This window comes from Eurypyga helias, unplaced genomic scaffold (assembly GCF_000690775.1).
Source record: "Eurypyga helias isolate BGI_N326 unplaced genomic scaffold, ASM69077v1 scaffold24129, whole genome shotgun sequence".
NCBI classification, from domain to species: Eukaryota; Metazoa; Chordata; class Aves; order Eurypygiformes; family Eurypygidae; genus Eurypyga; species Eurypyga helias.
The window spans coordinates 12,557-31,199 of NW_010270427.1; the positions used below are offsets into that span (position 1 = coordinate 12,557).

Here is an 18,643-nt window from a genome sequence, read left to right on the forward strand (position 1 = left end):
TGCTTCTGATTCCCTAAGGTCTGCTTTTCGCTGCTGATCTCTGAGCTCTTCTGAAACTACCGACTGGGAAACAGTGCTCCAGTAGTTAACTTCCTTGTGACTTCCACCTTTGGCGTAAAGTGTTCTCTTCCCTCCTGTTTGTTTTACCCTAATAATATACCTGCATTCAGCAATCATACTCTCTTCCAGCCTTTGCTTCTCTAAGCTTAATACAAGCATTGCTAACACAGAACAGATGTACATATCTATCTGAGAGTTTTGAGTATATTTTGAAAACACCCCCTCCTCCCCTACATTTTCATCCTGTGTTAGCTGTTGGAGAGCTCTGGGAGAGTTCCCTGACAGCTGCTGGAAAGCCAGACCAGCTGAATGCCCTGATAAAGTATGTATGATAGCTCGGCGTTAGGTAAAATGTGGAATGTTTTTAGAAGTGCTGAACTGTGTAAAAAACTTCTATTACCGTCACAAGATTCTCCTGAATTTTGGCTGTTTGTTGTTCTAATCAGTGTTTAAAAATGTCTAGCAAAAATTTCATCCTGGCACAGGCCCAGGCCCATCCTTTTCTATGAATGTTAAAACATACTCACACTCAGGTCCATTGACCTGTGGAGGAATAAGGCTGGGACAACTCCAGTGCAGTGCGTTTGCAATTCCCCTTGGATGTAGGAACAGAGAGAATGACAGAGCCAAGGCCAAGATTACAGAGCTAGCTGTGTGACTGCTCCCTGGCCTTCAGCTTGCCACTCACAGAACTTCCAAAATTCTTGTGATATGCATCTGTCTGTAGTATCTCTGTGCCCAGGTGCCTCATGCATGTTCTTGCCAGGCCTAATTTGCAACTTGCCTGTTCATGCTGATTGGTTTTGCATAGGCATCATCCTGGGCATGAAGGAAAGCACAGGCCACTGCATGCATGCATGCAAGTGGTCCTTTTAAAATCTGGCTTATTTAAAACAGACCTAATTTAGCCATAAGTCACAGAGTTATGTGTCTAACAGTAAGGAAAAGCTTCACCCAAGAGACAGGTAAGATCCACTCACTATCCTTATCAATGGGCCATGTCCCAGAGAGTGCAGATACCTGAAACAGAGTTAACAGTGAAGTTCACTTCAAGAGCCAGTCTATCACAGAACTGAGAAACCTGCCAGGAAGGCGGCTACGAGTTTCCCTGCCACAGCTGGAAAACAACATTGCTCAACTCATTGATAAGGACCTGCTTCTGCCAAGCATGCTGTGAAGGAGGATATAGTTCTGGCTCACTAGCTAGACAAGATGAAATAGAGATGAGGAAGAGATAAGCCTAAGGGACTGCCACAGGAGTAAGCAAAGCTAGCTGCCTCACTTCTCATCAGTTATACTGCAATAGTGTATATTTCTGGTTTTATAGTAAGGGCTAACTCATGGGATCAATATTTTCCCCCAAGTCATATCCAGGTAAATGCACTAAAGTCATGCCAGGGAATAACTTTTATGGATTTAAAAAATTTCTTTTTTTTTTTTTTTCCCCAGTACAGTATTAAAAAAATAAAAGCTTCTTTTTCAAAATACTGAAAATATATTTTAGTTAAGGTAAAAATACTAAATATAAAATTTTAATGTAATATTTAAAATAACTGTGCTATAAAGGCATGTGAATTGCTTAGATATTTTGACATTCAATAAAGGCACATTAATCTTACTAAAGAAGCATGTGCCAGTAAACCCACATGGTGGTTTAGGAGAGAAGCTCATGCATTTCTGCATAGAAAACAAGTCTGCTTAATAAATGACATCTGAGGGACTTTGAGACGGTAATGTTTGTGCGCTTGTGATGCGTGGGGGGGTGTTGCAGGTAAGGCAGCACAGTATACAGCATTCAGCACAAATACCCATCTGTGCTTATTACAGCTATAGGATTCTCTGCTTCTGAACTGGAAATATTTTTTCTCTTTTCCTGTTTGGCTGATAATCAGAACATGTTGAAGGTGAAAAACTGTATTGATATTCATTGGCTCTGCTCATGTCGCTGAGCTGCATATCAGAAAATTTGGAATGAGATAAGGAAAATGTACGTTTCCATGGGGAGAACGGTGGGTTAGATGATGGGATAGAGTGTGTTTGGATTTCAACAGAAACTGACCATTTGGAAACCCAAAGAGTCTTTAAGAACAGGACTCCAGAAGGTTGCTAAAACCCTTAGTATTTTTTGTAACATGCACACAAACGTAGCTAGATAGTAACTCGTTTGTGTATGAAAAAACCTAAAAGTTGAGACATTTATTATGATCACAATCATCACTGTTATTTTTATAGAGCAATGAAATGATAAAATAATCCATCCAAGTTTTCAAGTGGGGAAGCACCTGCACATACGCAATGAATGAACAGTAGCTGGATGTATTAATGCACGTATCAGTTAACCGCAGGTCGCAGAGATCTGATATTTCAATGCCATTCTTTAAATATCACTGTAAAAGATCATATAATAATAATAATAATTAAAAAAAAAAGTACCAAATCATGCTTCAGCAGCTAAAGAGAGTGAGATTGCATCATGTTTTGGCAGTGACTTGATCATCTTACTCCACACTGGCAGCGTTCAATATTAGAAGGATAAAATGGCAGCAAAACCGATCAGCAGCTTCTCTTCGTCTGGAGTTTTCCCAGGTAGATAAACAAAACAAAAACAAAACATAAAGCTGCAATGGGAGTAGGTCAAAGCCCTGGCCCTTGTGTTGCTCTGATGAAAGTAAACTAGATTGATTTCCTTGGATAAGCACATCACAATCCCAAAATAAAAGATAAGTGCATAAAACCTCCAAATAATGATCTTCACTAGAACAGCTATGTGGTTTGTATGGGACAGTGGCCATGTCAGCTACACGTCTTGTTCATTTATGGTTCATCTTCAGTCAGCATTATGATGCATTCACCTCACTGGAGTTTTGGCTGGATGACATGTGAGAGTCCAGATTCTCCTTGCATTTCTCCAGATCATGGAAATATGGGTGAGAGAGGGCAACATAGGCAGATATTCTCTTGGCTGGATTGAACGCTAAGCATTTCTGTAAGTATGAAAAGAAGTTGGTTTTACTAAAATGTACAGATAACAGTGCTAACATTGCCTATATACATTAATGCATGCTACCTGCAATTTATGACCAGAACACAACAGGGTCACAGTAAGTGCTGCACGGTAAGATGATCATCCATATTAAAACAAGCAGTGGGGTCTTAGTATATTAATATGGCATCCCCAAAGCTAATAGGAAATAATAAATTAAAAAATTTAAGCATTCATAGTTCAGGAAATCTTAGAATTCAGTTTTTCTTGAATTCACATGCACAAGACATCTGTCTCAGACTGCAGCAAGCAACTATTCCTGAACAACTTTTGAATCCCCTCAGTGTTCAATACACTGTTCTTTTGTGGTTATGCAAACATGGACAGCATCATAAGGTATATGTTAATTTCTAGGCTCAGCATTTCTATAGGTGTTGGGTCTTTGACTTTAGAGCCTCTGTATGCTAATGTTTTGCGTTCAGTCTCTCCCTCTTATTCCTAGTTGTACTTTGCTTGCCTTCTTTCCAGATCCTTATCCCAGCCTTTATCCAACCAGCACTGAAATCTCTCCTATAGACTTGCATTTTATAAATTGTTCTTCTCCTTTCCTTCATTCACCTCCAAATAATATTCTTCCTACTATGCTTGTCTAACCACTTCCTACTCTTACTTTCTTGTCTTGTATCAGAATTTCTATCATTTAGCATTTGAAATTTAATTCAGTGACTTCCAGTCCTACTCTCAGCTTTCACCTATGGCTCCCAGTGATCAACTCTTTGCCTAACAGCAACAGCTTCCCTTCCCACCTCACTTCCTAGGCATAGATACTTGCTGTCTTCCTCCCTCCCATCATGCCACATGCTCACTGAGCTCTCTGCCATGTTTTATTCCTTGTTCCCTGAACCTAATTCTTGTTCCACATCTAGCTTCCATTTTCAGGCTGCCTGCAAGTACAACAGATGAGTTTCTCCTGTCATTTCAAGTGTCCAGATGTAGTCCAGCTTCCCAAACCTGTAAGCTGCAGTCATAAAGACAACAGATGACAATCTGCTGTTCTGTAGAGATAATGTTGCTCATAGACAGCAGCTCCTGAAGGGATGCAGCAAGTCTTCCAAGAGTTGCACTGAGCATACTCTGCTGAACACATGTGAACCAAGATCATTTAAAGGCTTCCAGAGGACAAATTCAGCTACATTTCAACAAGCATGGCAAAAGGCAAACTGAAGCAACGCTATTCCCTATATTCCATTCCAAGACTGAATTTCCCGTCTGGAGTTTATAACATATCTATAAAAATGATGGAAATAATTTAATTTGGTTTGGTGTTACCAGATTACTAGCACAATTTGCTTGCTTCTGTTCAATCCAGTCATTTGTTAAGAGGCAACAACTGGTGAATTCCGAACCTCATGTTTTCAGCATTCAGTAGAAGGCATGCAGATGTAGTCTGCCTCCACAGCCTGTTTTCTGCTTTACACTGGGCCCACTATACCATGAAAAATGGTAGATCATTTTCTATACTCACGTCAGGCTTATAATACTATAAGAATGTCTGAATCAGTGGCACAACAGTGCTCACTGGTTGGATCTAGCGAGGATCTATGCGTAAGGTCTAAAGACAGGTCAAACAGGTTCTTCCCTGACACAGTTTCCTAGACTTTTAAGCAATCTTAGCTCTGAGATCTCTTGAGTCAAAGGTGGTGTTTTTGTGATGATGTTTCACAGATTTACATGAATCTGTCTACCTCCTTTTGAGCTTTTCTTTAGTAACTCCACTAAATGGAAACATAAATGTTTTTGGCATGCTGCATGCACAGTGGGAACTATCAGTCATGCGGCCAGGAGAATAAAAAGAGAAACTCACAAGAAGCAAGTCTTTGCCCAGGTCATCAATATCTGGTACAAATTTTTCAATAGGTTGTGCAGGTCTGGAAGTGAAAGCATTTCTTGGAAGGGCAACGTCATTAGGCCAGTCCTCTTCTTCTGGGAGTCCAATTACACTGTGAAAGGAAAAACATAATGTTAAGTCTGAACATTTATGCTGTCTCCCCTTTATATTGATTTTATTGAGTGGCCATTTATAAGTATTTTTGTTTAAATGAGATTAATTTTACAGTAGTGCACTGATCTCTGCGAATAGAAGCTGATGAGTGTATGTCCTCAGTGTGGTGGATAGAAATAATTTTGTGGCCAGCACCATTTTCTCAATTTTCAGCACCAGGTCTCAATTTTCTGAGTCTTTTTGTTGAAAAAGGGCTGAGTGCTTTAGAAGAAAGTTGCTGAGCTCTTGATGGTGCAACATATGTCGCTCCAGGATGATTAAAAGCAGTAAGTTTCAAAGGGGAATTGCATGCAAGGATCTTTATTCACAAGAATAGGGACTGAGAGAAGAGTGTGGGTCAAGATGAGGGTAAGGCAATAAAAGGGATATTTCATAATGCTTCAAAGCTATGTGCAGTAATTGTTGCCCAAATTTAACCAATTTATTTGCTTCACAATACAGGTTTTAAAGTCTCAATTCAGAAGTGGCATAGGACTTGAGTATCTTTATGTTTTTACCTCCAATTGCATTCTAGTTTTTCTTTACCTTTTAATAGAATATTTTAATTTATTTTTATAATTTATTTCTTTGTTGTTTAAATTCTACAAGATATTTATACTTATTAAATAATCATGCTAAGGTTTAAAACACGAATAAATTAAATAGTAGATAAACTGCCAATGATAGATGATGTTCCATACATTTTGTGTTTTAGTCTGATGCTAGTATTTGTGGGGTTGAAACACCAGTTTCTGATGAAGATTCTGGAAAAGACCATACATGAAACATTGTCAGGTTTCAGGGAAAATCAATTTTTACAGTCTGTAAAATGGAGATTTTTAATGGAAACCTGACAGGGTAAGAGAAAACACCACAGAATGCTTGGATCTGCAGTAACTCCAATGCCACTAGGGAGCAGCATCGACCTTTATTCTCACTGAGGTTGGTCCTACGAGGGTGAGGCCATGGGCCAAACACTTTAATGTAATTCATAGGTTACCTTAGTGAACTTAATGGAATTACTCCACATCTACCTACATGGATTTTAGATTGTAATTTGGCTCAACTAAAATACCTCTGGAAATGAATACATCCTCAAAACAACAGCATGGCTAGAAGGGCAAAGCAATTAAAATCTCAAGACAATTTAATTTTACTACATCTCTTTTCCATCTCTAATTCCAGCTCTTGGGAAATGATAAGTTAAATTTGCATGAAAAATTGAATTTGGCTGTTATCCCCAGAGGTACAGTGAAGGTATGGGGCAATTCCCTTGGCCACGATGGCTAAAGCCATGTGATTAGCTGTTTGAGGATCTGGACCTACATTAAATATAATACAAATAGCACTGTAGGAAGATGAGGGAGTTAATTGTTTTAAATAACAATGAAGTTTAACCTGACATTCAAATGTGTTTGGTTAGTCCCAGTTTTTTTAATGTTTGCATGAGAGCATGAACATTGCAGAATAAGCACAGACACAGGCAAAGCTAACAAAAAAAAAAGGATGCAGCCTGTCAGACAGGTAAGGTGGACAAAACCAAGAGTGGAAAGGAGAGACATTTTTAGTTACATACGCACGTAGTACTCAAAACTCTTAATAATGAATGTCTGAGTAGATGCTCTCACTTGGGTCTGGTAACGCTACCATTTCAGTGACTAAGTTTGGGAATATCTTGGATTAGTTTCACCACCTGCCAAAGGTTCAGGCCTGGTCTTGAGAAACGCCGAGTACTTTCCACTCCCATTGATCACAATGGGAGACAAGTCTGCTCAAACCATTGCAGCATTTAACCTGAAATTTAGGAGGCTATCCCGAATGTTGACGGTGTCCTGGAAAAGCAGGGAATTATTCTGGGCCACCTCTGAGGGATTTACCCTCAAACACGGTGGAATTTTACCTGACGTAAATTAGAACGCACATGTAAAGCAAAGGCAGACCACAGTCCCATTGCCTGAAAGAATGCATCAAAATCCCGAAACTACTTTCTGTCCAAATTAGTCTGCAGAATGAGTCACTACTGTAGAAAGAAGCAATCCTCCTACAAGAAGAGCTATGCCTAACTGTAGGGGGTTCTCCAGCTGTGAAAACACAAAATAAACACTATTTAGCATAACCCTTCCAAGAAGCCAAGAAAGAAACTTCTGAACTATTTAAGCAGAACTGCACAAAGGAAGCAAAATCAAACTTTCTCTTTAAGTAGATGTGTAATAAGGAATTTCTTCTAAAATTAGCATGGTATTTTCTCTTTTTGATGAATTCTTTTCTGCACAGGTAATCTCGTCCCCTAGGGATGGAAAGATCCCCGTCGGAGGCTGCCACTAGCAGCTATGCATTTAAACCTGGCCCAGTTAATTTTGGTATTTTCCCCTTAAATGTCATAAATGACTCAAAATCCTTAAATAAAATCACAGCTATGACTTTTCTAATTATAAAATATGTTGCATGCATCAAAACTGTCTTCATTTCATAAAACAGAATATTGTAGGACTAAAGGATTAGCTTTGGCAGAGGAAGAAAAAGTAAACTTTAACGACTGATTTTTCTGGATTGGGCAGGAAGAGCTATTCAGCGCATGACAAATTAACCACGCAAGTGAGTCACATACACTGGTATGGTATGCAGGAAAGGGAAGTCAACTGTGTGAAATCAAGACCTGCAATTTAGGAACCTCCTATTAAATAATAAAAATGCTTAGAAACAGATCTGTTATGATTTGAGAACTGGAAAGATGGTAAAACCGAGAAATTCATTATTGGTTCTGTTTGAGCTCTTCTCCTTAGAAATTTTACTGTCTTCTCCTTGGAATATCTTCAAGAGAATAATAATTCAGGCTTCTCTATCTGCTATCTGTTTCTTATTTCACCCAGATCCCCAGGTCCCTGCAGCCTGTCCATACACAAAGGGAAGACAGAGGTGCAGAGGAAAATGATTCTTCAGCCTCTGGAATGGGACCAGCCATATGTGGCTTTGGTTTCCTAACTACATGGTACATACATCAGATCTTAAATTTACATGGTTCTTATAAATTCAGAAACATTCCTTGTTCTGAAGAGCTTTTACAAGAATAAGTGGTATAATCCTACTTCATTATCATACCAGTAATATCAGTAACTTACTTATTTTATTTCATAAGAGAATTATTCTACCTCAGAGTGCTTAGAGCCTCCCCACCTCCTCAACATATTTGATATATCTGAAGAAGAAATACACAAACTCCTAGAATTGTAAAATGGTTTTTAAATAAAGTCAATCAGTACATCTCCAACAAAGCATATGTTGAAATGCTCGTATTCCTTCGGTTCTCACAGTTACTTTTCTGAGCAAAATATGGACTGTTAAACAATTCAACATGATACATTGTATATTTTAAAAGCAAAAATATTTTCTTACGTGCAGAAGTCTTTTCTGCAAAGAAGCTGTTGGTAATCATCTTAGAGACTTCAGTTTAATAACAATTTAAAAGTATTCTAATGTTGTCTTTGGGATTACTGAAAAAATACAACCTCTGCATTTGTTTACATGAAGAAAATCTCTTTGATCGGTCTGTTTAGGAATATGCATGAATGGCCCGTGGACAATATGTTTAAGAGATTTAAAAAGCCCGAAACAGAAGTCCCTCATAACTTCCTGATGATGGCTGTTACTCTGCAGAACTATATTCCATGTTGCTTCCTCCTCCCACTCTGACACAAAATACACGGAAATATCATGTTGCATATGGTAGCAATAGGAAATATGTTTTAGGAATACTTTGTTCTAGTTACGTTATTGCATAAAAACATGGCAAAGAAAACTCACAGCGTTTCAGTGTTAAAACAGATACTGACATAATGCAACTAGTTATTACTTACTCAAAGATTTTTCCTAGCTGATCAACATCTGAATTTCCACGGAAGAGTGGTCTGAAAGAATAAAGAAATATTTTTAGGATGTGGCTTGCTTTAATTGATGTGAATTTATATGTCAGTGACAGCTGCCAACATAGGGTGAAAATGTGTTATTTTTTTTGACACCTCACTTCTTCTTCCTCCATGTCTTACCCAGTCTGTGAGTGTACCTTTCAAGTTACTACTAAAACTGATGAAAAAGTGGACAGATGAGACATATTCTTGAATACTTCTGGAAATTTAATTGTGTCCTTTAACATGAATAAAATTAATTTTAAACAAAACATTTTTCATTATAAATAGCATACCTAAATAGCTGTTTAGAGAGACAAAAAAGGAGTGAATGTCATGCAATTCATCAAAACACAATAAAATTATAGATGATTTATTATGGATATAAATGCAAAATTAAACTTATTGTATATTGTGTATTGGAAACATACTCCTAGGTTTAAGAGGTCAAATAAATGACAATGGATTTATGAAGGTCTGTAAAGAATGGGGTGTGAAACGGTACAGAATTTACCTTGAAGGAGAAGAATACTTCTGCTGCATAAATATGTTCAGGAAAGAAACAAATTAATAGGCTGAATGTCCAAAGGCTTTCAGAAAAAAACAGCGAGAGTGGTACATGCTTTTCCTTTTCAAAGTGCAATTTAAAATATATTCACTCATCATTTATAAAATACTATCTCCCCATAGTGCCTAAGGAAAATATGAAATTCAGATTTGTATGGCTGTGTTGCTATTTTTGTGTTGAATTCACTAAGGTGTGATCAACAGTGCAATTTTATCTTTAAACTCCCAAGACATTCCAACAGATTACTGACAGGTGATTAAGGATCCAGCCAAGGATGAGGGTATCTGTGAAGATCAGGTCCCAGATGTGCATACCAGGAAACACAATTCCGACACACTGCAAACTGAGATACTAACTTAGGTCAACTGATAGCCAGGCTGCCCCTCTCTTCCCGCAGCACAGCTCTTGGGGTACAGTGCAGGCTGTAACTTAGGGTTACAGTTTCCAAAACTGCTCAGCTGAGACCTGGTGACTTGACAAACCATGAGTATGCCTATGTTTTCACTGTCAGCCTTTGGTTATGGCAAAATGCCAGTTCTCCTGCCTCTCTCTGCATACGCCTTTTCTTCTGTCTCATGCAGGTCCTTAACAGCAGTGGTAGCCAAAGACATCATTTCACTGTTGCTCTTCATAGGAGAATACCTCTCCCATCTACACTGGGAAAACAAGGAGTTCTCAGCTTTAGTCCTTCCTCTCTCATTGTCCACATGCAGGAGCAGGTGTAGGATCTGGTTGTCCTTTTGCTAACCCTGAGTTAGTTCTGGAAAATGGTGCTTTACCTCTTAACACTCTCACAGGGACAACAGAGCTTTATGTCGCTGCCAATCTTGTGGGTCCACACCAAATGCAGTAAGTAGACCCAGAGCATTGTGACATTTCTCAGTTAGACATAATGATCTCTGCAGAAATCTGTGTCATGAAGAAAAAGAGCAGTAATGGGAAGACGTGCTGGCCATCTTTCACGATATAAACATGCATTCTGTCTCCTTCACATTTACTGCCACTCAGGTCATGTCGTATCAACCTACAGTGCAAAATGCTTTGCACAGGGACATTGAGAGAACAATTTCATCAAGTTTGATTTGAAACTATATGACATCAGATTGAAACTGATGGAATAAAATGCCTGTTACTTGTCCATAATAGGAGTTATTTATTCTGACTCTTAAGAAATCATAAATTGTGGCACGTGCTGCTTTCTAGATATACATGACATTTACTAACTGCAGCCTCTTTGATGGGACCATTTCAATCCATACTTAGATGTTTCTGAAATTTTTTAAGCTGAGGTGTCCAGCAACACTGGCTTCTACAAAACAACCAAAGCTTAACTTCACTCAGACAGGAGCATCTAATTCTGCTCTAAGTTTTGACACTGATTTTCAAAATGGTCAGTAGCTGCAATCCTAATATTTTTTGTGGCAATAGACAGACTCTGTATCTTCCCAAGTCAGACAATATGACAACCTGAGACTTTTTTTTGGAATGATTGCTTAAAATTATTAATATACGGTTAATTGAGTATTTCACTTTGGCTCCAGCATTAGAATATTGGGGCTCTGTAAGTTAACAAACTCTACACAATCAAATAATCCTATCCATGCAAGTGGCAAGCTGATTCAATGTTTTTAAATGTATGCTGAACCTTGCGCTAATGTGAAAGCTTGGCAAAGTCAGCCTTGTTTGCAAATCACCTTAGGCAGTGTCATGCCAAAACAAGTATGATTCTTGGGATTTTTAAGGGAGGTTTTTCCCATCATTGCTGCTGTCTCAGATTCACTAAGGGCTGTAGCAAGAATTTAAATTCTTTTGAATATATAATTATACAACACAAGGTGACCTTCCAACACACTTTGATATTTCATCATAATGAAGTGTTCTTAATTCATCTTTCAGCCTCCTATCCATCCCACCATCATGAGCACAACAGAATGCCAACTCCAGGTTAGGCAGCACTAACATAATGAAATTTGCCTCATGAATTTTGGCTGGAGGTTCAATTGGAATATCGGATGGATGATTGGGGAAGTAGATCCACTTAATCAGCAGACGTATGAAGATCTCGTCTCACATTTTGGCATGTTACTCTTTAGTAATGACTTGCCAGCACTGTAAGTCCAGTACACACAAAAACTTTCACCTCAAGCTGATTGTTTTTTTAAATTCTATTCTTAAAGATGAACATTAGCTCTCCCAGTACCACTGAACTGGGAGCATACTCGGCAGCCACAGAAATGTTACATTTTACCTTTGTTCTTGGTATCTTTCACTTGACTCACTCACCCACTCACTCCCCGAGGTTTACTTATGCAAGCTCAATCCAGAAGTCCTTACTTGGGGATATGTTCTCTCTGTGACAATAATCTGTATAAGACTAGTTAAACTCTGAGAGTCTGATTTTGTAGAATTCCTTCTTTTTCCTCGGGAAAGTCATGCAGCTGAGTTTGTCTCATGGCAAAGGATATGTCTGTCCTTTGACTTCAAGGAACTCCTAAAATCTGTGTGTACTCATGTCTCGGGAAAGAGGGATATTCCAGTGGAGGAAAGGGCTATCCATGGCAATACACTTGCATTTTGTGTGGTTCCTGGATTGTCTCAACCTTCCATGACTTTGCTTGTTAAAAAATCTATGCTCTGAGGGCTCCACCACCATCATTGTTACAAAACACACACTTGAGTAGGGAAGAAGATGGGATGAAAAGACTTACAGGACACTGAAGACATGTAATTTCCCTATTTGCTCAAGAAGTCTCAGACATTGTTATGTCCCCATAATTTCCAATTTTTGCTGGCTATTGCTTCTTTGATTTTTTGGGGAGAGGGGAGAAGAGAAACATTACAAGGAATCTGCAGGTGTCCATCTTGTTTGACCACTCCTTCTCCAGACCTTGGAGCTAGACCGTTATCCATTGCCTCTGGCATGGGGCCCACTGAATGGAGGAAAACTCCTTTCATGTCTAATGTAGGACTAGAATGCCCTCAACCTACAGATATGAAAATCAGTTGGAGGCACCATATTACTACCCTGTCCTGCTAAAATAAACTCTACTGAGTCAATAAGCATGCACCTTAGTTCCTGAGGTACAAAATATGCAGCTGGACATCTAAAGGGATATTAGCTATGAGTCTGCATTGTGACTATTTTCAGAGAAAAAAATCTACCTTTTTATACACAGTCCAACACAATGATGCATATAACTCCTGGGCTGCATGAGGAACAGTGTTGCCAGCACGTCGAGGGAGATGATCCTTCCCCTCTGCTCAGCACTGATGAGGCCACACCTGGAGTGCTGGGCTCTTTTCTGAGTTCCCCAGTACAAGAAAGACACGGCCATACTGGAGAGAGACCAGCAAAGGGCCACAAAGATGATTAAGGGACTGGAGCTACTGACATACGAGGAAAGGCTGAGAGAGCTGGGACTGTTTAGACTGGAGAAGACTTAGGAGGATCTTCTTAATATATATAATTACCTAAAGGAGAGTGCAAAGATGGAACCAGGCTCTTTTCAGTGGTTCTCAGTGACAGGACAAGAGGCAATGGGCACAAATGGAAAGCACAGGAGGTTCTCTCTGAACATAAGGAAATGCTTTTTTACTGTGAGGGTGATCGAGCACCTACACAGGTTGCCCAAAGAGGTTGTGGAGCCTCCCACCTTGGAGATATTCAAAAGCCATCTGGACATCGTCCTGGGCAACCAATTCTAGGTGGTCCTGCTTGAGCAGGGGGGCATTGAACCAAACGATCTCCAGAGGTGCCTTCCAACCTCAACCTTTCTGTGATTCTGTGATAATACATAAATAAAAATACAGATCATGACATAAGGTTGCAATGTAAAAACTCACAAATCCTGAAAAAGTTACCATCTGCTTATAGTTTAGAAGGACTTGCACCACTGATTTTCTGGCCGAAAGGCTCTCCTGCTTACATGTAGCTGAACAAATTAGATTTCACCATTCACCAACTTTAGGCTCTTTTCTCTTGTCCAAATGAATATACTCAGTTCGTGTGGTTGTTTCATGCTGTGTTTCAACTTCATTGAATATTCTATCTATCTGAACTGGATATTTGTGCCTCAAAGGTCGAGTACTTTATTTTATAGACACTGTGATTCATGTCTGTGCTACTCAGTAAAAACTGAGATATAAACAATTCCTAAGCAAGTCTCCATGAAAAAATTTTCCCCGGTTCAATTCCATGGACATGCCAAGGCAATTCTAAAAGTATTGTATACAATGACAGTGCAACAACACCCAAGAGATAAATGAGGTTTAATTGTAAACTGGCCACATTATTTCTAGACTTGACTTTGAGCCTTTGGTCTACAAAGCAAAGAGGGTCTGTAACTTTTCACTAGAAAAGTTAGAATTTTCATAAAGATTGGAATTAAAGATACTGATAAGCACTGCTCTAGTCCACCCTGCAGTGCAGACACAAGGGAAAAAACAGTCTAATAAAACCACATGCACTGAGCCACAGGAAAATATTTCTGCAGGTTGGAAACACTTTTTCAATTTCTGACATTGACTACAGGTAAGATGGAGACATGGAAGATAGGTCATGTGAAGAACAACAGTATTGACGAGGGAAAAAAAGTCAAGAAATAAGCTTTCTAACGAAAACATATCACAGAGCTATCATGACAATCCTTGAGTTGCCAGTACAAGTGTCCCCAAGGCTAGACAAGCCTTGTATCTTTCCAGATATGTAAGAAATAACTTCCAAAAAATCTACCTGGATTCTTCCTGCTAGTCCCTTTCCTCAGTGTGGTGACAACAGCAGTTGGGAATCTCATCCCCTTCATTATTATCACAGAAAACCAGTAAATATTATCTCTTGATTACTGATTTGAATATACACAATATTCTCAGTGAAAAGTCTGTATATTGGCAATCCACATGTACTCTGTGACGTCATACAAGAACTCTCTAAAGTGAAAAGTGCATCATGGATGGGAAAGGTACAACTTGCTTTTTGGGCACACAGGGCTTAGTCTGGTTGAAGAGATGGCAAGGAGAAGCGTTGGGAAGAAGAGCAGTGATTTCAAAACAGGTAGCTGCTGCTTTGAAGGCATTAGACAAGATGGAGAGGTGTTGAAAGAGAAAGTCCATGATAATTTGACATAATGGAGAGGAAAATGTAAAGGGAAAGAATATAGCAGCAGTTCATGGAACTGGTACAAGGAATTTTAGAAGTAGTAGTAGTTAAGTCTAGGAGTTTGTATGTCTGTGTGTATAAGAGAAACAAGGTGACGGTGAAGAAATTAAAAAAGCTAAAGCCAAGAAACATTTGCCAAGGAACCCTACCTCGTGCCATGGGAAGCGTGCCAAGCTACATAGCCTGTGACTCAGAGATATATTTAAATGGTGTGTTTTTTTTCTTTTCATATTACAAAATGAGAATAGCTGGCAAATAATATTGTCAGATTCTTAGTTACTAGTTATGAAGAAAATATTTTCATTTTTGGAATTAAAAACAATTATACCTAAAACTAGAATTGTGAGATGATTAGAAATAACATGATATGCACTATCCTGTGGAAACTTTTATTCAGAGGGATTATTTCTGAGCTGATTCTTCACTCGTTCCCACCACTGTTTGTGACAGATCCCCTGGAGAAGTGTGTACTGCAGGCATGAGAAGAGAAACAAAAGCAAAATAAAAGGAAAAAAATATGTATCACTGATTAAAGATGAAGATCATCTGCCCTTCTGATAGGTAAAATGAGTATGGCATAAAACTAGTCTGAAAACAGGCCACTGCTGACAACATTGCACGCTCTGGACAGTTACCCACTTCCAGTCACAAGTGACTTGCCTCAGCTGTTGTGCAATTCAGAGTTCTCATTTTAAACGTATCATTTTTTGTACTTCTCCCTCTCCTTTCCCTTTAATAATATCTTTGTGTGGGTGGGTGCCAGACACAGCATAGGAAGAAGTTACTTCATGTAGAGCTTATTATACTTCATCACAAATTGCTCAGAACTTTTAAGAAACTTCTACATATAAGAAGAAAGATGACATCAATAAACACTGAGACTGAGAAAATACTCTTCAGCTAAAATCTGTCAGAAAACAGATCAGACATCTTGGGTTTCTTATTTTAGTCTTTAACAGCCCATTTTTTTTACTAAAAATCTATCATTCTTAAAGTAGGATAGTACCACAATCAGGAATAAGCTCACTGGGGCTAAGTCAGTATTAAACTATTATTAGAATCAGATCTAATGCATCAAAAGAACTGTGGTAATTCTTATTTTCTCTGGAGTTTCTCATGTCATGAAGCAGACAGAAGCAGATAAAGGAAAACAGGTAGTTGCTGAAAAACTACTGCAAACTTCAAGTGCTGTAGTGTGTTGAATTTGCTCCCCAATGCTATTAAAATGAAGTAAATGACTTCTAAAACTAAAGATAATATTCTGACCCCCAAATGCAAATATATTCTATTTCTTAAGAAAAATATGGGATTTCTACCTGAACTGAGAAAGCAAGGTGGTTTCTGAGCTGTGTGCAGATAGAAGCCAAGAAGTGAATGACCCAGATGGCACAGCAAACTTCCAGGTCACTGGTCATGTACAGGTCCAAAGGTGCTAGAAATGTGTCTGGAAGCTGCAATCCACTGGTGTGCAGGAGGAGGTGAAAGGTAAAATAGAAAAGAATATTAACAGTGAAAGAGAAAACACACTAAAAAAGATTAGGCATAATTTTGGCAAGCCACTTTGGGGTTAGGATTGCTCATCGGATGAATGTTTCCTGATGTGGGTTTTCCTCATGAAAAGTTTTCAGTGTTTTGCTGCAAATGACTGTATTACATGGAGATGCTGGACTTTTTGAGCATTTTTAACATACAGTTTCGCAGCCTGGGAAAAGCCAGAGTTGTAAAGTAGACCAATCACAAGAAATTTGCAGATGGATATGTAAGTTGCCTTTGCGTGCATAACTAAAACGGAAACGTTAGTGAAAGGGAAACCAAACAGAGGCACTGTGTACAGCTTTATGACCAAAGCAGGGTCAGCTTACTGTGTAGATTCAGTTCCTGACTAAAAATACAGCAAAAAGCAAGAGAAAGAGCATCAATGGGAGACAATATAAGCATCTTCAAAGCTGTCTTAAGAACTGGGCAAAGGAAGATCTTCTTGTGGGTGCTTAACATTTGGTTGACACATTTCATGTAAGCATCGTGTTTCAAGGTCCCAGGTGGCCTTGGAGCAGAATGATGGCCTTTGTCCCCCAACGCTGACATAAAAGGAAGCTTTATCACAGACATCAATAACCCCAAGATCAAGCTGCAAGAGATCTGATTTTACAACTTCTTGTGAGAAAAAACAGGTGCTTTAACAGAAGGATATACATACACACACATACATTTAAAACCCTACAAGTAAGGTAAGTACAGATATTATCTCTGACCAGAATATGCTCTAACATGGTCAGATCTCATCTGTTCCTGGGCAGAACTGCTTCAGCATTCATGATTTAATGCTACTCTGTGAAATGGAAGAGCCTTGATAGGTTGAATGGCCTTCACTTATTCCCTCAGCATGCACGTCAGAGTTTTCTTATCTGTGGACATGTGCTTCTCCAGAAGATTTGTAGGTTTATTTCACCAGGGCTTTAAGAGTTGTTATCTCAGCTCAGGGAGCATGATATAACAGTGGCATTTTGAAAACTGTCCCAACATTTGAAGCAAGTTCTGGAAATACATATACAACTGACCTTGGAAAAAGCGAAAGGAAAAAAATGTATAGTCTATGCTCGGAGTGGAAAAAGAAGCATTCCTCTTGTTTGTACTGACAGTTCTACCAGCAATATATTTTAACCGTTTGTGTGTTGAACACCCACTCCATCACTACACACAGTTAAATTACACCTATCTTGTCAGTCAGCTGTTTGATGTTTAATTATATAACTAAATGGCAGGCTTCTGCATTTTTATAGCATCCTGAAAGAACTAGTGGTATGACAAATACAATATGGTCCCACTCTTCCTGTGATCACTTACTTAGTTTTGTGTATTCCCTTCTCTCTCATTAATCTGTTTCATACCCCCTTTCTAAAACTGTACTCTCTAAAACTGCCATGGTTCTTTGCTCTTCTTGTGCAACTCACTTTTAGGGTTTGAAGGCAGTAATTGAACTATGGATTAGATAAAGGCTGTCCTATGTGGATGGACAGGAGCCAAGAGGGCTCCTTCCTCTCCAGTTCACTCACATCAGCAATGGTGCAAATCAGTGTGCAAGATGCTGTGTGCAGGCAGCGTGTGTGTGTCTCTGCAGAGCTCAGGAAAATCCTCACATCCAAGTGTTGGTGCCTGTGAACAAATTTGCCCATGGTTTCCTTGAAAATATCTAAATCCTCCTTCCAGAACATGCCAGAACCATGTTTTTAACCACTCCTTTCATTTAACTCATAACTTACTCCTCACTAGCAGACAGCACTCCAAAATGTCACGTTTTAGTCAGTGTGAAGGTGCTCTTTAATGCTGTATTTTAAAGAAGTAGTTTTAAACCATCTATATCACAGCAAAAGACCTACCTTCAAGGTAAGCAATAGGAGTTTCAGTGTGTTCCTATTCATTGTCCATTACAAAAATGAAATGAATGCAATCTTCTACATGAAGTATCTACTCCTTTATCCTGTATGAAATTTCATTGATTCAAATCACAAATTTCAGAGATACAGAATTAGGTTTTTATAGTTCCACAACTTTTCTTGCAATGCCAAGGTGGCTCTGAAAAAGCTCATAACTTGACATTTACCATATTTACTGGTCTTAAAAAGCCTTTTAAAATGGAGTTTGCTCTGAGAGTGCCTGTAATGCTGGAACTAGTTTTAATTAAGGGGATATGTAATAGGTTTTCAAGTCTGAGACCCTCTAATTAAGTCCAATTCATATTCCACAAACTGAATGTATTTTCAATCAGATTACTTTCCCAGTATAGCTTTAAACTGAAAGATTTTGTGCCATTAGGTTCATTTCTCTTGGAACATACCCTTTGCAGCCAAATGTCTGAGTCTTGTCATTCTTGTATCAGCTGAACGTCTAGGCACACAGAATTATTGCCTGAAGGAAACTAACTCCCTATCCCTGA

At 38.8% G+C, this 18,643-nt stretch overlaps 1 protein-coding gene across 1 annotated transcript in view; it reads right to left on the minus strand.

The window, feature by feature from the left end:
• Positions 1 to 2,183: 2,183 nt before the first annotated feature.
• The window catches only part of LOC104514696 (cyclin-dependent kinase 6-like), a gene marked incomplete at its 5' end in the record, with an annotated part of 30,255 nt that continues 13,795 nt past the window's right edge, over positions 2,184 to 18,643 (minus strand). Inside the window, 3 exons of the mRNA XM_010158447.1 lie at positions 2,184 to 3,044; positions 4,908 to 5,043; positions 8,939 to 8,989. Coding sequence (XP_010156749.1) covers positions 2,898 to 3,044; positions 4,908 to 5,043; positions 8,939 to 8,989 — 334 coding nt within the window. The remainder of the gene's footprint in view (positions 3,045 to 4,907; positions 5,044 to 8,938; positions 8,990 to 18,643) is intronic.